Genomic DNA, 25,938 nt, shown 5'->3' on the forward strand with positions numbered 1-25,938 from the left:
AACAAGAGGTACTGTGAGCAATGCTCACTAAGAATACCTCCCGCTTACCCCAATCTCCCAAAGGGTGTTGGTAATAGGTAAAACTTCAGTATTATGATCCAAAAGGTATCTAGGAACACAGCATCTCCATGCGATGAAAAAAGCCGTTAAAGAATTTAAATGGAAACCATATTGCTACTTTGATGTCCAGTGCGCTTGACCTTTGACCTTTTGACCCCAAAATCGATAGGGAACATCTTCATCCCATGGGTAGTCCATATATATGATATGGTGATGGTAGGTGGAAAGGATAATGGTTTAGAGCCCGGAAACCATTGCGTCTACAGACGGACGGACGGACAACCCGATTCCAGTATACCCCCCCCCCCCCCCCCCACAACTTGTTGCGGGGGTATAAAAAATAAGACATGATTTTAAAAAAAAGGCTAGCGACATACTGATGTTAAAGCACGAAATACTTTAACAAATAATTGGTAAGATAGTCTTGATATATTGAGACACCTATAAACCGCTTGACACCTTCTAGGGATGAGAGAAATTTGATTGGTTGTTTATGTACATCAACCAGAATTCGCTCTGAATTTTGCCCCAAGACATAAAAGGGTTGGAGGCCTTACGGAGTCGGAATTGGTCGTCATACTTTTGCCAATTTTGTGAACGATTAGCTGCAAGCCTTATATCTCGCATGTACTTAAGCATTTCTTGGGCCGTTTGACTATGTTGAAGTACAATGCTCATGTAAATCATGAAGGCTGATGTCCACTTTTCTATGCTAAAAAAGGAGTTAAGTTGGCGCTTGACTACGCATAGGTTGCCATTGACAAGTTGTAAATCCCCGTGGGACTCAAATTGCTCCAATTCTGTAGCAGATATGAGTAGGACAGACAGATAAAAAAATCCCCCCCCCCCCATATTTTTTGCTTGAGTTTAAGCGGGACATGACTGCCGATATCATCGCATGTAGATGTAATTTGACAAGGTAAAGTCAAGGGTAAATATGCCGCTTGGTTCAACAAAAAATTGCAAGACTCACCCGGGTTATCCGGTGTACATGTATTATCGATTGGGAATCGAGGGACCTCCTCAGGGGCCTGTGAGCTGTTGTCCGACGATTACGTTTCATCCCGGCCCCCCTGGCCGGGGATCTCTGGGTCGTTGCTCGTTTTTTAGGTGGCATTCCTAATGCAGGAAAAAATTGTCAAAAAGCTATGTGTAGGGAATAAATCCAAAAAGGGGAGAAAAAACTTCGGCCAGGTGCTTGGTTTCCGCCTCTAATACAAGAACCCAGTTGCTGCTTCGGTTGGAAAAAGTGTAATGAATGGGTTCGATCACAGGGAGTACCGAGTGTGACGTAGTGCATACAAATTAACTTGTACCATCTAGCCGCTAAAGTCACGTAGACCCGACCTACAGGGTGTATCAAAATCAATACGGACTATTTGATATAAACTCAAATAATCTCGATTGTCGTTATAACGATCTAGTTCGTCAACACAACCTAACATTGGGTCAAATGTTGTCTGACATGTTTCATATCAATATTGTTAGGCCGTTCTTGGCACATTCATTTTGACTACGGATAACTCTGTTTACCTTATTAGGATATAGGAGTGCTTACTCCTCCTAGGCACCCGATCCAACCTCTGGTGTGCCAAGGGGTCCATGTTTGCCCAAATATCTATTTTGTATTGCTTATAGGAATTATGCGATTGATCACTATTCGTTATCTTCACCTTTCATTTGTCAACAGTATGCGCAGATGACTTCTTTGGACCAAAATGTACCGGACAGTGTGGATTTTGTAAGATTGGTACTACGTGTAACAATGAAACATCTGTCTGTCCTGATGGATGTCAGGAGCACTGGACCGGGGCATTGTGTGATGGTAAGAAATGGTTCCCGTTAGAACCTTTCTAGAATTTGCACGTATCTTCAACGATAGCTTTTAAAAAACCAAAACATTTGTTGAATGATGCTCATCATTTTAATTGTTTCTATTGACCTTTGTTTTCTAGTTGTATCAAGTTGATCACTGTTCGTTATCTTCACCTCTCAGTAGGTTCATACAATGCCTATCATTCATTCATTCATATATATATATATCTTAAAGATTGATCACTGTTCGTTATCTTCACCTTGCATTGAACAGATTGTGAAACAGGTTATTACGGATCAAACTGTCTACAACAATGTGGAAAGTGTACGAAGGTGGAAGACTGCAACAGCAGGTCTGGAATATGCTTGTCTGATTGCCAGCATGGATGGAGTGGAAACAAATGTCATGGTACATATTCTAAGGCCAATATAAATTAATCATTATTTTCCCAGGCACCGGCGTATCGGTTGAAAAGGTACTGCATGGAATTTTCATTTTCAATTTCTATATGTTTATTTATATAAATTAAGTAACTCTTGTGTGTCTAAATTTTTATGTAAAAGTTTCAGAAGATTTTAACAAAATCGTGAGAAGATTGTTGATTGAATAATATATGTAATTGAATGCATACTCATTGATGTAATGGTACAGGGGTTTCAACAGTCTCAATTGAAGTCAGTATTTCGCAAATTCTATCGTCGGTATATCGATCTAGTTCGTCAATACAACATATCATTGGGTCAAATGCTGTCTGACTGTCTGACGTGTTTCATGACGATTGTTAGGTCGTTCTTGGCACACTGATTTTAACTACAGATAACTCCGTTTACCTGATCAGGATATGGGGCTCACGGCGGGTGTGACCTGTCGACAGGGAATGCTTACTCCTCCTAAGCACTTGATCCCACCTCTGGTGTGTCCAGGGGTCCATGTTTGCCCAACTATTTATTTTGTATTGCTTATAGGAGTTATGAGATTGATCACTGTTTGTTATTTTTATCTTTCATGTTCAAGTGTTTAAGAATAATGCTATAAATTTAATAGAAAGTGATGTGAAACTATTTTGATGAAAATAAAAAGTCCGTTGTTTACTTTATATAAATATAAACACATGTACATAGGAAAGAAAAGGTAAATCTTGTTACAGTCAACATAAAAGGGAAATATAACTCATTCTATTGACAAGTAATAAAAAAACCCACTTCTCTCATCAAAATTAAACAATTGGTCAAAAGTTATCACATTTCTACAGTACATATGGCCTCTAATGCAAGACATACCAATTTATATATTTATATTTCTATATATATATATACTCTACACAACTCGATCTAGAAATCGGGTATTGGTAGTAAATTAAAGCAAATCTAATTAGATAATATCTTCACCATCTCTATATTATGATAACCCTCAACAATATATATCTATGAACTTTGGAAGTGATATCATACAAATGAACATGATATTCATAAGCATACAATAATCGGCAAACTTAGAAACTCTCAAATGTGTACTGTTGATTTAAAAAAAATATTTAGAATTTTTCAATTCACACATATATCACTGTTGTATACATATGGGAAATAGGTTACATGGATATTTTCACACAACATATTCATTTTGAAATACGAACTTAATAACATACATGTAAAGTATATTGTCTACATTTCATATTTATCATATTCTTTTATGTAAGCATAAATATGATGTAAACATCTTTTTTCAGAGAGAGAGAGAGAGAGAGAGAGAGAGAGAGAGAGAGAGAGAGAGAATGAATGGAAAGGCAGATTGAATTTGAACGCATGTAATTGTAGTTCTAAAAACTGTTTACGTCCTCTTCCAGTGAAATAGACGTGCAGAGACACAGACAAATAAATAGACGCTGAAAAACATTGATGGATGAATACCAGGTAGATAAATAGATACATTATGAAACAGATAGATATATAGTAAATATATAGATAAATAGACAAAACACATACATAAATGTAGATAGATAAATAAAATAAGCATAGAGCAATAGATAGACAGACATACTACACAAAGATCTACAGACAAACTTGATAAAGAAAAAGATAGATAGAAAAAATACTTATGTAAAGATATATAGAGAAAGACAAAATGCATAGAGAAAGATAGAGAAACAAAAATACGTATATAACTCCGTTTACATGATCAGGATATGGGGCTCACGGCGGGTGTGACCGGTCAACAGGGGATGTTTACTCCTCCTAGGCACCTGATCCCACCTCTGGTGTGTCCAGGGGTTCGTGTTTGCCCAACTATCTATTTTGTATTGCTTGTAGGAGTTATGAGATTGATCACTGTTCGTTATCTTCACCTTGCATATAGAAAGATAAACAAAATACATAGAGAAAGATAAACAAAATACAGATAGAAAAATAAACAAAATACATACAGAAAGATAGACAAAATAGAAATAGAAAGATTGACAGACAAAATACACATAGAAAAATAGAGACAAAATACACATAGAAAAATAGACAGACAAAATACACAGGGAAAGATAGACAAAATACACATAGAAAGATAGATAGACAAAATACACATAGAGAGATAGACAAATAAACATAGAAAAATAGATAAACAAAATACACATACAAAGATAGATAGACAAAATACACATAGAAAGATAGACAAAATAAATACAGATAGAAAATACACAGACAAAATACACATACAAAGATAGACAAACAAAATACATATAGAAAGATAGATAGACAAAATACACAGAGAAAGATAGACAAACAAAATACACATAGAAAGATAAACAGACAAAACACATATAGAAAACAGATAAAATACATATAGAAAGATAGGCAGACAAAATACGCATAGAAAGATAGATAGACAAAATACACATAGAAAAATAGACAGACAAAATACACATAGAAAGATAGAAAGACAAAATACACAGAGAAAGATAGATAGACAAATTACAGATAGAAAGATAGACAGATAAAACAGATATAGAAAGATAGACAGACAAAATACATGTAGAAAGATAGAAAAAAATAAACTTAGAAAGATAGATAGATAGAAAAATACCCACAGATAGATAGGCAGACAAAATACGCATAGAAAGATTGACAAAATACAAATATAAAGATAAATAGTCCGACAAAATACACATAGAAAGATTGACAAAATACGCATAGAAAGATAGATATATAGATAGACAAAATACATTTAAAAAGACAGGTAAATAGATAGAATACATAAAAGATAAATAAATATACATAATGCACATAGAAAGGTACATAATAAACAAAATATAAAAAAGATAGAAAGACAAAATACACAGAGAAAGATAGATAGACAAAATACACATAGAGAAATAGACAAAATACACATACAAAGAAAGATAGACAAAATACACATAGAAATATAGACTGACAAAATACACAGGGAAAGATAGACAAAATACACAGAGAGAGATAGACAGAATACACATAGAAAGATAGATAGACAAAATACACATAGAAAGATAGACAGACAAAATACATATAGAAAAATAGATAGACAAAATACACACAGAAAGATAGAGAGATAAAATACACATACAAAGACAGATTCACAAAATACACAGAGAAAGATAGAAAGACAAAATAGACAGAGAAAGATAGACAAAATACGCATAGAAAGACAAAATACACATAGAAAGATAGACAAACAAAATACACATAGAAAGATAGATAGATAAAAGAAACAGAGAAAGATAGAAAAAATACGTAAAGAAAGATAGACAGACAAAATTCACATATAAAAACAGAGACAAAATACGTATACAAAGATAGACAGACAAAATACACATAGAAAGTTAGATAGAAAAAATACACATAGAAAGATAGACAGACAAAATACACATAGAAAGATAGACAAAATAAATAGAGAAAGATAGACAAACAAAATACACATAGGAAGATAAATAGACAAAATACACAGAGAAGGATAGATAGACAAAATACACATAGAAAGATAGACAGAATACACATAGAAAGATAGATAGACAAAATACATATAGAAAGATAGACAAACAAAATACACATAGAAAAATAGACAGACAAAATACACATAGAAAAATAGAAAAAATACACATAGAAAGATAGATAGCCAAAATACACATAGAAAGATAGACAAAATACGCATAGAAAGACACAAAGACAAAATACATATAGAAAGTTAGATAGACAATATACACATAGAAAGATAGATAGACAAAATACACATAGAAAGATAGACAAACAAAATACACATAGAAAAATAGACAAAGAAAATACATAGAGAAAGATGGATAGACAAAATACGTATAGAAAGATAGACAGACAAATTACACATAGAAAGATAGATAGACAAAATACATTTAGAAAAATAGACAAAATACATATATAGAAAGAAAGACAAAGTAGAAAGAGAAAGATTGACAGACAAAATGCACATAGAAAGATAGACAGACAAAACACATAGAAAAATAGACAGACAAAATACACAGGGAAAGATCGACAAAATACACATAGAAAGATAGATAGACAAAATACACATAGAGAAATAGATAGACGAAATACAGATAGAAAGAAAGACAGACAAAATACACATATAAAGATAGAGTGACAAAATACACATAGAGAAGTAGATGGACACAATACACATAGAAAGATAGACAAACAAAATACACATAGAAAAATAGATAGACAAAATACACATAGAAAGATAGACAAACAAAATACATAGAGAAAGACAGACAGACAAAATACACGTAGAAAGATAGACAGACAAAATACACATAGAAAAATAGAAAAAATACACATAGATAGATAGCCAAAATACACATAGAAAGATAGACAAAATACGCATAGAAAGACACAAAGACAAAATACATATAGAAAGTTTGATAGACAATATACACATAGAAAGATAGATAGACAAAATACACATAGAAAGATAGACAAACAAAATACACATAGAAAAATAGACAAAGAAAATACATAGAGAAAGATGGATAGACAAAATACGTATAGAAAGATAGACAGACAAATTACACATAGAAAGATAGATAGACAAAATACATTTAGAAAAATAGACAAAATACATATATAGAAAGAAAGACAAAGTAGAAAGAGAAAGATTGACAGACAAAATGCACATAGAAAGATAGACAGACAAAACACATAGAAAAATAGACAGACAAAATACACAGGGAAAGATCGACAAAATACACATAGAAAGATAGATAGACAAAATACACATAGAGAAATAGATAGACGAAATACAGATAGAAAGAAAGACAGACAAAATACACATAGAAAGATAGAGTGACAAAATACACATAGAGAAGTAGATGGACACAATACACATAGAAAGATAGACAAACAAAATACACATAGAAAAATAGATAGACAAAATACACATAGAAAGATAGACAAACAAAATACATAGAGAAAGACAGACAGACAAAATACACGTAGAAAGATAGACAGACAAAATACACATAGAAAAATAGAAAAAATACACATAGAAAGATAGATAGCCAAAATACACATAGAAAGATAGACAAAATACGCATAGAAAGACACAAAGACAAAATACATATAGAAAGTTAGATAGACAATATACACATAGAAAGATAGATAGACAAAATACACATAGAAAGATAGACAAACAAAATACACATAGAAAAATAGACAAAGAAAATACATAGAGAAAGATGGATAGACAAAATACGTATAGAAAGATAGACAGACAAATTACACATAGAAAGATAGATAGACAAAATACATTTAGAAAAATAGACAAAATACATACATAGAAAGAAAGACAAAGTAGAAATAGAAAGATTGACAGACAAAATGCACATAGAAAGATAGACAGACAAAACACACATAGAAAAATAGACAGACAAAATACACAGGGAAAGATCGACAAAATACACATAGAAAGATAGATAGACAAAATACACATAGAGAAATAGACGAAATACAGATAGAAAGAAAGACAGACAAAATACACATAGAAAGATAGAGTGACAAAATACACATAGAGAAGTAGATGGACACAATACACATAGAAAGATAGACAAACAAAATACACATAGAAAAATAGATAGACAAAATACACATAGAAAGATAGACAAACAAAATACATAGAGAAAGACAGACAGACAAAATACACGTAGAAAGATAGACAGACAAAATACACATAGAAAAATAGAAAAAATACGCATAGAAAGACACAAAGACAAAATACATATAGAAAGTTAGATAGACAATATACACATAGAAAGATAGATAGACAAAATACACATAGAAAGATAGACAAACAAAATACACATAGAAAAATAGACAAAGAAAATACATAGAGAAAGATGGATAGACAAAATACGTATAGAAAGATAGACAGACAAATTACACATAGAAAGATAAACAGACAAAACACATATAGAAAACAGACAAAATACATATAGAAAGATAGGTAGACAAAATAATCAGAGAAAGATAGATAGACAAAATACACAAAGAAAGATAGATAGACAATATACATATAGAAAAATAGACAAAATATATGTACATATATAGAAAGAAAGACAACATACATATAGAATGATAGATAGTCAGACAAAATACACATAGAAAGATTGACAAAATACAAATATAAAAATAAATAGTCAGACAAAATACACATAGAAAGATTGACAAAATACGTATAGAAAGATAAATATATAGATAGACAAAATACATTTAAAAAGACAGATAAATAGACAAAATACATAAAAGATAAATAAATATAGATAATGCACATAGAAAGGTACATAATAAACAAAATATAAAAAAGATAGATAGACAAAATACACGTAGAAAGATAGATAGACCAAATACACAGATACAGATAAAAAAGACGGAAAACTGCATCATTGCGCGTAGGATGTTTTTCCTTTCAGTTCTTTCTAGTTTATTGTTATTTCGGATTTCCAATATTTCGGCTTGAGCATCACTGAAGAGACATTTTTTGTCGAAATCCGCATCTGGTGCATCAAAATTGGTACCGTGTTTGCCCAACTATCTATTTTGTATTGCTTATAGGAGTTATGAAATTGATCACTGTTCGTTATCTTCTCCTTTATAGAAGTTATGAGATTTATCACTGTCCGTTATCTTCACCTTGATAGGAGTTATGAGATTGATCGTTGTTCGTTATCTTCACCTTAATAGGAGTTATGAGATTGATCACTGTTATCTTCACCTTTATAGGAGTTATGAGATTGATCACTGTTTGTAATCTTCACCTTTATAGGAGTTATGAGATTGATCACTGTTCGTTATTTTCACCTTGCATACATAGATAGATAGACATAGAAAGAGAGATAGTTAGATTGATTGTTTGCTGTTTACCGCCACACTCAACAATCTTTAAGTTATCTGGTGGCCCCCAGATTTTATTGGCGGGAGAGCGAAGCCAGATACAATGTACCTGAAAAGAGAACTCCGACCTTCGGGAAATAAACTGGGAAATTTCGCATTCACGGTGCGACCGGGATAGATAGACAAAATGGATATAAAAATAGATAGATGAAATGCATATAGAAAGATAGACAAAACCCATATAGAAAGATCGAGGTCGTGGCCTCTGCTGGTGGACTGTTAGTCCCCGAGGATCTCTACAGCCCAGTAGCTAAGTACTTCGTTACTAGCTTGAAAATACGGATGTATATTTAATTGCTGTTATAAAATTTAGAAATTCATTTCAAAATGAAGGATTATCTCCCTCATGCATAGCTCTTATCCTTGGACGAATTTGGCTCCACTTGTTTGGCACGCTGTTTTTGGCTATATTTATATCTAAAACTTCATAGTTATTTCGGATTTCAAACATTTCGGTTGAGCATCACTGAAGAGACATTTTTTGTCGAAATGCGCATCTGGTGCATCAAAATTGGTACCGTATAAGTTTTACATAGATAGATTAAAAAAACCCTCAATTTTAGTATCATTTTATTCCCTTTTCTGTGAATTTATTGTTTTTTGTTTTCATTGTTTTACATGTAAAGTGCTTTAGGGTAATTGTCTAAGGCAATCCCCATACCACATCTTAATGTAGAGGTTGTATATTTATGATATTCATAATGAATTTTTTTTTATAATTTCATCATTTATTAAAAACTACCTCGGATACTCCCTCTTAATTCTCACCAATGGTGCCAGGGACCCATTGGATTGAATGTATTTTATTATAATATTATTTTATATAAGGCATATATATAATTTATATGCAAATACATCATATCAAATATTTTTCGAAATCATAAAAATATCATATACAACGTTGATGTAGAAGTATCAACAGCAGAATAACATAGAAATTACTCAAGGAATAATATATAAACAATGTATTCCTAAGTTGACCGTATAGTTATAATGATAAATATTTAAGGATAGTATATACCGGTCTCTTCACAGCAGTCAAGTTACATTAATTTACAAAATTTATGCTCTTTTGCATTTATATACTTCAATACTGATGTATAGAAACATAATGATTTGTTAACATGATTATACATATTAAAAGTCGTTTCACTTAAAGAATCTAATCTACATAACATTTTATGTTTGTATATTCTGTAGGCTATATAAGTAATAAGTAGATTTATGGATTTGGTTTTATCATTTTGTTCTAGAAAAAATCCAACAATAATGTGTTTCCATATTCATAATAAAATATGATTAGCGGCCTTTCCCAGAGAACAACCGCTTCTAAAAATAGAACACATAACTTTAAAACACGCATTGTTAATATACATAAATTTTAGGGCACTGTGTTTATTCAAACGATAGAAACAGCATATATGACCCATAATATATAGAAATATATGAAAAATCTTCAAATACGGGCCAAGATGACTCAGGTGAGCGATGTGGCCCATGGGCCTCTTGTTTAACTTGAGATCTTGACCTTGGATTTTTACCTACTTTGGTACAAATTTAACCTTGGTCATCATCAACTACATAATTATATTGCTGCCATAAATGGGGGCATTTTTATTTCATTTTCAGTCTCTTATGATACATAGAAATTTCAAAATATCACTTAGATGTAAATAGACAGATCATCAAGTTGTTGGCCTTGGGGAGTTGGACAAAGTTTTAATTTCTAACACTGTTGATTGCTGCTATGAAATAGTCATATGAAGCTCCTCTGATCAGAAAGAAACTGTTGGAGCGATATGGAAATTACAAACCAGCAAACTGAACGCCCGTGTACGCGTCCACAAGCAGCAAATTCGCGATCAAAGTATCAGAAATTCACCATGTTCCGAAAATTTTGCCAATTGTGGTCATGGAAATTTCAACATATTTCCATTTTATAAAATGAATAATGACTGCGAAATTTCCAGAGTTACAAAGGAGGGCTACTTTATAAAATTGTTTAATCAAAAACTTACGAGAAAATAACTGTTCAAAATTGAAACTACATTTCCTCACGCATAGCTCTTATCCTTGAACGAATTTGACTCCACTTTTTTGGCACACTGTTTTTGCCTATCATAGCTCTAAAACGTCATTGTTATTTAGGATTTCAAACATTTCGGTTGAGCATCACTGAAGAGACAAAATTTGTCGAAATGCGCATCTGGTGCATCAAAATTGGTACCGAATAAGTTTTACATTTAACCGAACTATATGATTGATTTCCAAGTGTTGTCTAATATTGTGTACACACGTACTATATTGCTACCAGTGTGATTCATTATGACGTCACAAAGGACAATTACTAACGTTGTGATGATTTGTTGACGCTACTTCGCAATTGTGTTTCATTTCATAACTGTCTGAAGAGGCTTAAAGCCGAAAGCGCTAACAGTGAAATGTTATTCGAGATTTGTGTTTCTTGATTTTTATCATTGGATGTATTTACTGTATGAAATACTGAATTCTGTTTACAAAGTACACACACACAAACACACACACACTATATATATAGAGATAGATAGATAGATAGATAGATAGATAGATACATACAGATCATTTGGATAGATTAGAAATTAGATTAGAAAGGATTATGTAACGTTAATATATTATTTCTATCCTTCAACAGTGTGTGCGCATGGATTTTATGGAACTAACTGTGATAAAAGCTGTGGACACTGTGCATTGAATGCTTACTGTAACAAAGGAACGGGAGTTTGTCCTAATGGTTGTGAGCATCCTTGGGACGGACCACAGTGTGATGGTATAGTACCTTCAATGATATTTACAAATAAGGATACTGTAGAAGTCGTATTATACACTGGGGAATAGTACGTGTTTTTCCTACGTCCAATGTTACGCGTGGGGGAAAAAGTACACTGAATATAATATCTATCATATCAAATATTTATAACAATACGCTTGGGGGAAATTTACACTCTTATTACATGACCATGTAATTAATGTAATTTTCTCCAAGGATAAATAACCACTTTTACAGAATTCTCGCCTGAGTATGAAAGTAATAAGACAACTTTGTCAATAGTATTTTTTTTATAATTGACATATGAATAGCTAACTATGAAAGAAAAGTCCAGGATGAAAAGAAAGGAGTATGAAAGAGAAGATTGTTCCTCTTAAGGGAGCTCACTACACCCAAAAATAGATTTTCAAATCAGTAGGAATTTATTTACTTATAAAAGATATGATGATATACAATAAGTATATATGCCGAAAAGGCAAAAAAATATACAAATTTGGATAAAAACATGATTTTCAAAAAAATAATTTTATTACATGTTAACAAAAGACTCTGGGGGGTTTTATCTCGAGATCTGCGGTTCAACAGTCCTATGCTTTAACCACTGAGCTACGATGATAGACAAACAAATCGATCGATAAAGATAATTTCACAAAACATTTAAATCGCCATCTTGTGACGTGGTGTCATACAGAGTATAAGCTTTAGTGTAGTGAGCTACCTTAGATTCTGAATGTAATGCATTGATCTCAAAAAGTGTGGATTTTAAATCATACAGAAAGGGATAAAGTTTGTATCTATGATAGAAAACCAAATTCTGATAAACAGAATCGTGAGATCCGCACAAGCTATTGTGTAAACTTCTAAGGTGTATATCTTTGTGTGCTTTTTTATGGTTTAAAGATTTTTAAGATTTTTCCTTGCATTATTAACTAGAAACAATTTTACATTTCATAGTTTGTAAAGAGGGGTTCTATGGCTCAACCTGTTCACACCAATGTGGAAACTGCAAGTTAAAAACAACCTGCAACAAGGTAACAGGTGTGTGCCCAGATGGCTGCCAGGAAGAATGGAAAGGATCCAAATGTGAAGGTAAGTTCAAAACAAACACATTTATCATGTATCATGTATAAATGTTTTAAAACATAGTATCAGTACATCCTCAATAATTATTGCGTTTATATAAAGAATGTGGGGAAATTCTTTTTCTATTCTGTTTTTGTTTTCAACAAAGCTACCAGTAGCTGATATTGATTTTTTTGATTTTTGCAATTCGTCATACGTGGCGTGTTAACAATTGATCATTTTAACTTCTGGATAACTACCATTACAATTCTTCTCAAATTTGGTATAAAGCATATTTAGGACAAGGGGACATAATTTGTAAATTTCATGACTCCTGCACCCCGAGGCCTTAGGGGTGGGGCAAAATCTGTCAAAACTTGACCAATTTTTACAAATCTCTTCTCTACAAAAGTATAAGAGAAACTAAATGCATAGTGATGTAGCGCAGAAGAGCCTCTACCACAGGTGTGCATTTCATGATTCCCTGGGAGAGAGATTCTAACTCCAGGGTTGGGCCAAAGTTGGTATATATAGTGTATATATGTAAATCATTTAAATAACATCTTCTTTAATGCTATTGATACTAAATTGTTTAGAAAGGGTGAATTGCAGTCATTTACTAAAATTGTGAATTTCATGATCCTCAGGGGCAAGCTTTGATTCCAGGGTGGGACCAACATTATCATAGCGAGTATTTTCTTTATCATTTGAAAAAATTTCTTTCTTTGCCGATACAATATAAAAACTAAATGTATATTCAGGAAAAACAGATAAGCTGATGGTTCAGGGATTTCGTCCCGTTTAAAGCATTTTTTATGGTCGTCATAACAATCTAGTTTGCCAATGCAACCTTCCATTGGATCAAATGCTGACTGGCATGTTCCATACCGATTGGTAGGCCGTTCTTGGCACACTGATTTTGACTACGGATAACTCCGTTTACCTGATCAAGATATAGGGCTGACGGTGGGTGTGACCGGTCCACAGGGGGTGCTTACTCCTCATAGGCACCCTATCTTACGTCTGGTATATCCAGGGTCCGTGTTTGTCCAATTATCTATTTTGTATTGCTTATAAATAGGAGCTATCAAAAGTAGAGAATTGATAATAAAGTTTCATCCAAAGCGGCCGCCATTTTTCTAATTCTTTTTTGCTGCCAGTGACTTCGATACTTCATACAAATTTATGCAGATAAGCAGGATTATTTGTTTTGTAGGTTAGGTTAACAAATTTTGTTTTTAGCTCACCAGAGCAAGACGAAGTTGACTCGGGTTGGTGATATGGTCCATGGGTCTCTTATTAAGGTAATTCCCCATACCACATCAAATAACGTTAGAAACGTTATTTACGAGTCACGAACGTTATGACACATTCATGCAACGAACCCGATGACATTTTGGTAAATTTTGTAGCCCGTATTAGGACTGATTGAAAGCAAAAAAAAAAAAATTAGAATTAAAAAAAAAACCCAACAACAAACGAATCGCAATAATACAAACAAGCCGGTTCTATACAAAACAACGCTCGGGAGAGAACATGCTTATAGTTATATACAACTCTGCTTACACATTGCGTTATGACAAAGTCGTTTAGTGAGATTTCTGCAAATATTACAGATTATGATGTTAAACCGTGTTGCCAACTTTCAATGTATCTACTGTTGGCCATTTCTTTTGTGATTTCTGATCATTAATGACGGGTAGAAATATCGAATCTTCTATACACAACAAGATGCTAATTTTTGTGTGCTTCATGCACTGACCGTCACAAATTTTTGTTATGTTTTCCTTATAATTTATTTAAACCTGAAAATAATACGATCGATGCATGTCGTCCTGATCTAAATAAAATATATGCATAATCTAAAGTTATATGACATTGTAACCCCCCCCCCCTTGCAAAATTTTTATATTTATTTACACGACAAAAATCGCTTTCGAGGCCCTCCGATTCCATCATAAATGTGCATATATACATGTATGTGCATATCTCTGTTGTGTCTAATGATTAGAGGGTGTTCAATTTAGATCATACGCTGACAGATTTGTCACATATTTAGGCCCTATCTAGACTAGGCCTAGGTGTCGTACGTTTGTGTTCTTGTACTACAGTATGGATCATGGGTGTTGTAATGTAATTTTCTTTTATCTAAAACACTTTTCTGGCCGGACATGACCTCCACTGATGTTTTGATTAAAACGTCTCGGAATGTATGCGGTACTACATGTCCCGTTGACACTCACATCGCATGGCTGTATCGTATTTTTTAAAAATTACCAGGAACTAAAAATTACCAAGAGGGGCGAGGAATGCAGAATTCGGGTGTTTTAAAATATTCGAATTTCCCAAAATCTGTAACTTGAGCATAAGTTAGCATTCTCTGGGTGAGCGTTAAAAATGTAAAAATCATTCTGATCTACATCACTTTGTTCCAACTAGATCTGACTACATGATAGTTTATTTTTTTTAACTATTGTGACGTCATGTAAGTGTTCATGTGACGTAGGCTAAGCAATCTCTCACCAGAGGGCGTTACGCTACGCTCCACAACACCTCTGTTATCGTCTAATTTACAAGAATTTTGTAAAACAGAGCGTCTTTGAAAATAAAATAAATCTGCATCATTTTCATAAATAAAACATACATTTATGAGTTAAAAACACATTGGTAGGTATCGAAACGCTGTATTACGTTAGTGCAACCTCCATATTTATGGAACTACTTTGTCTTGTCAAATGTATTATTTCACTTTCACTTCGTAACTATGGACTCTACATTAAAAAAAACTAGCGAGATTATAATGATGAAAATCTGACATTGCACAAAGAACAGAAACGTGCCTTTCTGTTGGAGTCAAAGACGTCATTTTGTCCGAGCGATATCATGTGTTTAGCCGAACTATTTATCAGACGATAACAGAGGTGAAAGTGAAGCTTGCGTAGCGCGCCCTCTGGTGAGAGAATGGTAGGCTAAGCTCCATAGTAAAGTTGGGATTTTTTTAACTTCAAGCCCGATCCCTAAAGCTTACGATAATCAATGAAAGTGGTATTTTGCTACTTGAAGCTTTAACGTTTTAAACTGTTTTTCAAAAACCACCCTGTAATATTTCTTGAAATAGTGATTTAGTCATGTAAATGATGAATGAAACATATTTGCAGAGATAAGAATTTTAGACACCATTTTCCAATATGCGTTTTTTCAAGGATTTTAACCTAGAGGGGGTCATTAGGCTCTCAAATTATCCGATACCCTATCTACTTCTTATGTCAATTGATTGCTGGAGTGTAAAGGTAAAACATATTGAATTGTTTCAAAAATCTGAAGGTTTTTGAAAACAGAATTTCTCGGATATGGTAGGCCATGATTAGTCAAAATTTGACTACTATATATACATTTTCATCACCTTGAAACCAAGAGCTTGGTTCAGTAAATGAACAATTATTGAAAACATTCAAATGCAATACATTTTCTTCAATTCATATGAAAGAAACATATTTCTATCGTTTAAATAGAGAGAGTGCTGTATATTAACACTGCTTGCTTTAAGGTGATGTGTTCTATTTTTAGAAGTGGCTGTACTCTGGGAAAGGCCGCTAAACATATTCTTCTTCGGGAATTTGGTCAATATACATTCTAGACAAAATACATGCAATTTTTTATAGAAATCTGTAGGTTTTTCAATACGAAGATGTGGTATGGAGAATTACCTTAAATTTTAAATAAGCATTCGTCCTAATCAATACTAAATAAATGGTTAAATTAAGACTATTTTTTTTAGAATGTATGCACGGGTTGTATGGCAAGGCCTGTGAACTTACATGTGGATTATGTGAAAACGGAGATCCCTGTGACAAAGAAACTGGTGTCTGTCCATCTGGATGCCAGACTCACGTTAGCGGCCCACAATGTGATGGTAATGTTTATGTGATAACAAAGTTCATGTTTTGTATTGTAATGCAGAACTCATTTTCTGCTTTTTACAAAGGTATTTTTGTTACATGTAAAATTTTAAGGACTGATTTTCTCATATTGGACGTATTGAAATGCGATATTTCGTATGCAACAACTAGGTTTTACATGCATTCGTTTGACACACAATTAGTGCGTGTCGCTGTTTTTGTTTTTGTGGTCAGGTTATATCAATGTCACTTTTTATTCCAAAGGATCTCAAAATTCCATCAAAGCAAATATATATTGTATGTGCATGTAGTTGTCATTCATGACCAATTTTGTCTTAATTTTCAGCATAATCACAATGTATCAACTAATCACTGTCTGTTTCCAAAGTAGAACTGATAAACATTTCGAAATTCAGATAGACCGAATTTCCTCAGATCATCCCGTTTCTGCATATCATTGATAGTTATTTCAGTCATACTTCTACTACTTAGTTCCTTTTTCAAATTCTGATATGATAACACTTATGCACCGTATAAGTTTTACATTATGACTCCTGGGTCGAGGCCTCTGCTGGTGGACTGTTAATCCCCGAGGGTCTCTACAGCCCAGTAGCTAAGTGCTTCGTTACTAGCTTGAAAATACGGATGTATATTCAATTGCTGTTTCAAAATTTAGAAATTCATTTCAAAATTAAGTATTATCTCCCTCACGCATAGCTCTTATCCTTCGACGAATTTGACTCCACTTTTTGGCACACTCTTTTCCCTATAATAGCTCTAAAACTTCATTGTTATTTCGGATTTCAAACATTTCGGTTGAGCATCACTGAAGAGACATTATTTGTCGAAATGCGCAGCTGGTGCGTCAAAATTGGTACCGTATAAGTTTTACATTATATAACAAAGTACATGATGACAAGCTAAATTCTATAACGGATTATGTCATATTGTGGTTTTGAATTTTCTGGGTCGGTTTAAATAGAACTAAGTTGTCATATTGTAGTTTTTGTATCTGCACACACACAATACATAAAAAAAACCAACTAGTTCTCATGTCTTATTTTCTTAAAATCTAAACCAATGAAGTAAATTTTAAAAAACAAAACAAAGTTGTCCTATTGTAGTTTTCGTATTCAAAGCCACTCAATAAATTAAAAAATTGCTATATGACAACTGTATAAAAAAGGGTAACTAGTTGTTGGGTTTTTTTTTTTTTTTTTTTTTTTTTGGTTATTAGAAAATATAAGCTAGTAAGGGGTATTGCCCCAAGAGGGGTACCAAGTTCAAAATATGATGCAAGTTTACTTAACTGTATTACTTTTGTCATTTACGACTAATTTTAATAGTTTTGGGAATGTTTTCTTGCTTTGATTTTGTTCAACTGGATACAAAGTCAGTATTTTCATTTTTTATGCTCCCCGAAAAAATTCGAGGGAGCATATAGTCGCCGTCGTGTCTGTCACTCCATCTGTCCATGCTATTGTCTGAACTCTCCTAAACCTTCCATCAAAAATTGATAAAATTGATCACACATGTTTCTTCAGACAAGGCCTTTCGCCTGTTTTTTCAATCTGATTTTGGGAAAGTCGAGGTCACTCAGAACATATAGATTTTCCTGAATTCAACAGTATTAAAGTAGTGCTTGCAAGGGATCACGTGGTTTATTCATGAAGTATCTTAAAAGAGACTACTTTCGTTTCCAATTCCGGAATACGTCAAGCGCTTAAGCATTAGTGATAATGACAGACGATGGAAACAAAGACTTGTCAGATATAGCCAGGCACAGGGTAAAGTGAAACTACGTTTAGAAATATACAAGTAGAATAAAATACAAATGAAAAATCCCTTATGTTTTAATTATCTTTTAAATAATTGTATTAGTTTAGGACCTAAGTCTCCACGATACATGTTCCCCCGCTCCCCTGTTAATTATCAGTCTTACAGAACGTAAATTTAATTCACAAACCACTAAGCCTATCAAAATCATATTATTAGAGGGCGAAGCCCTCTCACGGCCCGAAGGGCCGTGAGAGCGGAGCTCTCCCTATAGGTAACAAGTATATACATGTTTAAAAGGAAAATATAGGAAAATGATGAAAAATTCAACCCTACCTATGGAACTTGAAAAGTTTGGTAACAATGGCGTCGATTCGAATATTAGCGCGTGGACATGTATTCCTCCATTTTGAATCTCGTCTACCCAAGTTCACGTCGTTCTGAGATGTTACACATAAAATCCGCAAAAGCATGTAAATCTTATTTTCTTAATCATATAATATGATTACGATGTGACCGTTGGGGCGAGCGCAGCATATCTGAATACATTTTCAAAAAAATTATATTGAAACAAGGAAAACTGATCTGGTTCACTGTCAATACGTAGGATTACTGTCTTGTTCTTCTCGCCAATGTAGGAACCAGTTTAGCGGGAAATGCAACGAGCGTGTTGTGACGTAGCCTGGTAGTTGTGACGTGACTGTTTACATTTCTTTAGACAATATTTTAAAAAGAAAAAGAAAGGGGGAAGAATATGATTGTCATCCTTTCCTTTCAAATAAGAAAGGTTTGTAATACTTCAAAGATTTATTTTATTATTATTTTACGAATCGAACCATCTGCCATTTTGTACGAGGGACATCTGGGATTGGCGTCAAAAAAAATTCTTGTTAGAGGTTGAGATTTACCTCGGATTATTTCCCGCGCTCTAGTCATTAGAGCTCACAGTACGAGGCAGCGCTCCGCGCTGGCTCGCTGCGCTCGCTATAATCACTCCACGATTAACGCCATGATTTTTGTTGTGGTTCAAACGCTTTGTTTGTAAATTTGCTAAATAACGACGCTGAATATGACGTCACAATGTACTGTTTACATCAATTGCGTTATATTTCCCGCGTTAAATATATAGGCGGATCAAATGTCCAAAATTAGGATGCTTTGATACAGCTCCGTCCGCGTGCTAACTTCGGGTTGTTTTTGTCCTGTTTTGGATATAGATACTAATGCCAAAACTTTTTTGCTTCGCCCTCAAACACGGTAACGCCGTAAAACATATTATACCTCAGTATGAGAATTCAATGCAACACGTAATTTGATTGGTCTAGACAATCATGTGCCAAGGATGACAAAACTTCATAACTCCCTCTCAAACATCATATCTCCCCATCGTATTATATACTTTCAATTTCATCTCTTCTTTTTTCTTTAAAGTTTGCGGGCATATATCACACGATATATGCCCGGAAACATTCTGGCCCGCAAACATTACGTCACAATCAAATTTCTACGCCGTTAATTTTCAAATTTTTCGTGTTTTTCATCTTTTATTCAGTTAAACCGATAAAATTATTGTTAAAAATAAAATTATTGTTAGTTTCTAAATGAAATTGAAAGTATATAATAAAAAGGTTATAGACTTTGTATGGGAAAATATGACGACCGAGTTTTTTGGCGCGTAGACGGACCGAGCTTAACTTACCCCTTTGACAGCCTCGTTAGTCTAGTCAATCTAGCAAATCACCTCAAAGTAATTGCAACAGAAACAAACTCGACGGAATTTAATAAACAAAAGCGTGATTAACAACATACAAAAAATCGGACAAAATCGGACAATGGGAAATATTTAAAATTTAGACTTAAATGTTTTAGTAAACCATCGATATTTTGTAGTGTTTACGGCACGCCGTACACGTAAAGGGGAGTAACTTAACTGTGACAGTCATCGGAATAAAGTTATACACGACGATATAAAGTGCATGTAATAAAAAACGCGATTAAACAGCTTAACAGTTGTATTAGAAAGGTGATTTTAAGACCTTCTATATACATACAATATTGCTCAGCATCTCATATTCTTTGCCGACTTCCATTCCCGGGGAACTTTCGAGAATAAAGCTTCAAAATATTTTGTTTGACCCTCTACTGAATTAATTTTAATTATAAAACACAATATTTACTTTAGAAGTTATGAATAATCAATTATAAATGAAATCTTAACGAATTAGTGTCAATTTACAAGGGGGAATTATGGTTGTTAAAAAAGAAAGTATGGAAAGCCATTCGGGTTAAAAGTTTCAGTTATTTTGTATCTTCATCATTTGAGCAAACGTTTTGTATAAAAAACTTTTATAAAACTAAGTAAGTAAAGTATTTTTGTTTTGCTTTTTCAAATTCAGGTTTGGGGAGTCATTCATGGGTAATAATAATGATAATAAAACATTGATAATATAAAACTTATACGGTACCAATTTTGATGCACCAGATGCGCATTTCGACAAATAATGTCTCTTCAGTGATGCTCAACCGAAATTTTTAAAATCCAAAATACCAGTAAACTTGTAGGCCCCAAGAGCTATTTTAGGGGAAAACAGTGCCAAAAAAGTGGAGTCAAATTCGTCAAAGGATAAGAGCTATACATGAGGGAGATAATCCTTAATTTTGAAACGAATTTCTAAATTTTATCACAGCGATTAAATATACATCCGTATTTTCAAGCTAGTAACAAAGTACTTAGCTACTGGGCTGTAGAGACCCTCGGGGACTAACAGTCCACCAATATAAATAATAAAAATCAATGTAAGTAAACACTTGCGCATAGTATCATGATTTGATGTAAAATCGAGTAGTTACTCTTTCTAATTAGTCTTGGGCTCACGACCTGCGGAACCACATCTCCTAGCAGCATGCGAACAGCGCGCTAGACCGCCCGGCCATCTATTCAAGACAAAACTTGTTTTCGATGACGATGGAATTCTCGCCACGCTGTCACACGATCAGTGAGAATGGAAATGGGATACAGTTATTTATCGTAAATTTTAGAGGATCATACAAAATGCACATTGTGTTTTAAATGTCTATATATAAAGCACAGAAATAGCAACGAACTCTGAAATAAACATAACTGCCCTAAGGGACGAAATCAATGTCGGATGAAAATTTAAATTCAATTAGTTAGGGGGAGGGGAATAAAAACTCCCACAAGTTTCTGTCATCCAACATCGATTACACTTTAGTGGAAAAAGGAAAAAGGCAAGCGACTGTTGAATACCACATAATATTTAAAACATATTTTAAATAAAATGAACATTTAATAGATTTAATGTACACTTTCATTTGGGAATAAACAGTAGAAAAGGTATACAGAGTGTTATTTATAATCGTACGTTTCTTTTCTTGTTATTCGATTAGTTTCAACATTTGTCATATTAAGTTTTAAATGGGGGGGGGGGGGGGGGGGGGGGGGGGTTCTTGGTGAAAACTATGTGAACTTAGTTTTTTGTGAGACATTGAATTTTTGATCTTGCCCCTAAGTGAAGAATATCGTTAAAATCAGACGTCTTTTTAGGAAACGAAGTTTGTCAATCCTTGCCCTTTCTACATGCATTCACAGGATGCGACACAACGTCAAGAATGTTCGGCATCGGAACAGGTCCTGTATAGTCAAAATGTAGACAAATCGCGAAAAAATTCTGTATATGATTAGTTTTTAAATGGAGGCAGGCTACTGACAAACAAGTTGATGGTGAAGGGGTTTCAACTGTTTCGTTTAAAGTCAGCATTTCGCGAATTATAGGGTCGTCATAACAATCTACTTTGCCAATACAACCTATCATTGGGTCAAATCTGTCTGACTTGTTTCATATAGATTGTTAGGCCGTTTTTGGCACAATGATATTGAATAAGGGTAACTCCGTTTGCCTTATTAAGATATAGAGCTCACGGCGGGTGTAACCGGTAAACAGGGGGTGCTTACTCCTTATAGCCCATAGGCATCTGATCCCACTTCTGGTATATCCAGGGGTCCGTGTTTGCCCACCTCTCTATTTTGTATTGCTTATAGGAGTTACGAGATGGATCACTGTTCGTTATCTTCACCTTCCTATATGAGGATTTCATAGGGAAAAAGATATATTCTGGTGTCGATGTCATATCGACTTTGTACGATGGAATACCATAGAGACACTTATAGGAGATTTGCTTTGTGAAGAATTGTCTAACACAATATCATTTTTATAAGTTCAGTCATTGCCACTAACTACTAACTACAGCTGCAGAAAAGGAGCACTGCAAGAATTTTTTAAGTCATAGAGTGGACTAAAGAAATGATTAATTTGGATCCTTCGAATTGGGGCTTATCACTGCTTTCAGCAATTCTTGTATTCGTTAAAACTAAATTACAAGTCGCGCCAGATAAACTTTTGAACGTTTTTCGCTGTAAATGCATGGCAAATTGTGACACTAGCCGTTGTACTTGTAAAAACATGGACTGAACTGTACTGCAATTACTCAAATGATCACTTATATAATTATCAGGCACGTAGCAATAATGGCTCTTCACCTTTTATCATTACATGGAAAGTTGATAAAATTTTTACGTACAGAGGTCGATTTTTAGACAGATTGGTTGCCCTCCTTTCTCTTTTTTTAAAAAAAATAGCATTGTAGTGAACTGTACACAGTGGAAGTGTAAAATTGAACTGAGAGAATAACCTTAGTCCCACCACCACCACCACCACACACACCATCAAGGATTTTTATAACTTTGGATTAAAATTTACTTGTCAATTTTCAAGCAATATTGTGAAATTATCTTCACACACCCCCCCCCCCCCTTTTTTTTACGATGCTGCGTGCCTGATTCATTTTGCTTTTAATTATATGTGTCCATTGTTTTTAAAACAGATTACTCCTGAAATTCTCGGTATTAATTGCACAATAATTTGGATATAACTAAACATCAAATACGGCTATAACCAACCCCCCCCCCCCTCTTTCCCAAACTCTAGAACTTGACGAAGTGCACGTATTAAAGATTTCTTTATAAAATCGAGGAAACTTAACCTTGTTTCGGCATAGATGTAGTACAAACTGTTAAAACTCAGCTTAATAAAGAATTTGGTAACGTAAGCTTTACTATACACTGTTTGTTTTAAAATACTACATGTATTTATGTGAAACATAGGACCGGAATGGTAAGCGCGCCTCCAACTTCCGATGTAAGGGGAGTAACTGCAAAAATGTAGGTCATCTTTTACAGACCATTTTTGAAGGGGCACTTGTTTTGTGTTAACTGTTTATTTTAATGTATAAATCTTCATGTGGTAACTCATATATGCCTAATGGACAGGAAAAAGTATTTTCTTCCAAAATCCAGTTTTTAACGATTTTTGTTGGAAAATGAAGATTTTTTGCCCAAAATTCGGCAAGGGAAAATAAATTTTGGTGCAGAAAAGTTTAGTTGTGCATTTGGACGTTTTATTCTTAAATTTATAAGACCAATGTCATCTCTTCTATAAAACAGTCATTTCCTATCATTTCCAGTTTTTCACTATTTTTGTTTTAGAAAAAGGTAGGTCTTCCTACCTAAATGGTATTTTTCATATATATTGCCAATAATCTATATATCTTACTTGTTGAACAGTTTTTAAAATAAATCCTAACTTCAATTTTTTATTGGTAGACTCAAATGTATGACAAAATGTGGGTTTTCTTCTTAAAATTTCAATCTCTAACAATTATATTCAAAAAAGCAAGATTTTACCCAAAAATTACAGTCAAGGAAAGAATATATTCTGCTGTAAAAAAAATTAATCGAACATTTCTAGGTTGAAATTTGAGATATGAAACTTATTTTTACTGTATGTTACATAAAATGGACATTTTCTTCAATTTCCAGTTTTTAGCGATTTTCATGAAAAAACACATCCTTTTACCCCAAAATTCCAATTTTCCCATGGAAATACAAAAGCCGATTTTTAATATGCTGTTTGCATGTGTTTTCTTGCATGAATAATCAAAATTTCATTTCTGTTGCAATTAGTTTGAGGTTTTGCTCATTTTTGAGCTAGATTGACTAGACTATGTGCACTTTCCATAAATTTAACGTCAAGGTAGACGAAGTTTATTGTGACGTCACAATAAGTTCGAGTCATTGTACTTTCATAATTTCATAATTTCGAAATGCACAAAATATGTGGGTCTCTGATACACACTTTAAAAATCGCCAGGATTTGGTAAGTACAAAAACATGCAAGTGAATTGATCAGCAATCATTTAATAACTTTTAAAGTGATGACTTATCAACGATGCTGATTGGTTGAAAAATTCGTTCACCTGCACTAAGCACGCGGGACTACTTTTCTCTGGAATGCGTCTTCCCCGTTCTAATTCTAGCGCTATTTACAGAACGGGATTTCCACACAAGCATTTATAGAACGACATGCATACGTTTGATTTTTGTTTTTCATTGCTATCAAAAATAAGCACAACTAAAGATATGAATAAAATACAAATTAATTTAAAGAAAGAACATACATAAGCGATGCACTATCAAACTTCCCGTCTCCTGCTCAGTCAGCCATATTTGAAATACTGCGTCTGAAACTGTGACGTCACGGGTATTCTATTTATCTCGCTTCTGTTTCTTTCTATTAGGATATGGTACATGCGCGAGGGCTATCGAAAATTAGTCTATTTTTAAATGTATGCGCACACATCAGATTCCGAAAGAACACAAAATGTCGAGCCCGGCGGTATGAAATTAAGTCTGATCGTGCGAGAAAATTTTTATCTACGGTAATTTAAATTCGAATCAGTTGACTTCCGCTAGTTTTTTCAGTTCAGATCGTGATAAAGAATATATATTTGCAGAATTTTATTGCTCATTAATGGAATTTTGTTGAATAAAACGATAATTTTTTCATGGTTATAGAGGATACGTAGATTCTTTTGGTATTTTTTTTGTGGGGGTACACGTTCGTATTACAGGTTACACTTTGACTGAAAATCATAAGTCTGGCACAGAAAAATGACATAATGAAGTAATGTGCTGAATATTTTAACAACATGAGGAACAATACAAAT

At 33.6% G+C, this 25,938-nt stretch overlaps 1 protein-coding gene across 1 annotated transcript in view; it reads left to right on the top strand.

Moving 5' to 3' along the window:
• Positions 1-25,938, top strand: part of LOC125660887 (protein draper-like) — a 93,187-nt gene that overhangs the window by 53,142 nt on the left and 14,107 nt on the right. Inside the window, exons 8-12 of the mRNA XM_056146537.1 lie at positions 1,751-1,885; positions 2,150-2,284; positions 11,984-12,118; positions 13,073-13,207; positions 16,959-17,093. Coding sequence (XP_056002512.1) covers positions 1,751-1,885; positions 2,150-2,284; positions 11,984-12,118; positions 13,073-13,207; positions 16,959-17,093 — 675 coding nt within the window. The remainder of the gene's footprint in view (positions 1-1,750; positions 1,886-2,149; positions 2,285-11,983; positions 12,119-13,072; positions 13,208-16,958; positions 17,094-25,938) is intronic.

Source organism: Ostrea edulis, chromosome 8, assembly GCF_947568905.1.
Source record: "Ostrea edulis chromosome 8, xbOstEdul1.1, whole genome shotgun sequence".
In the NCBI taxonomy this organism is placed as follows: Eukaryota; Metazoa; Mollusca; class Bivalvia; order Ostreida; family Ostreidae; genus Ostrea; species Ostrea edulis.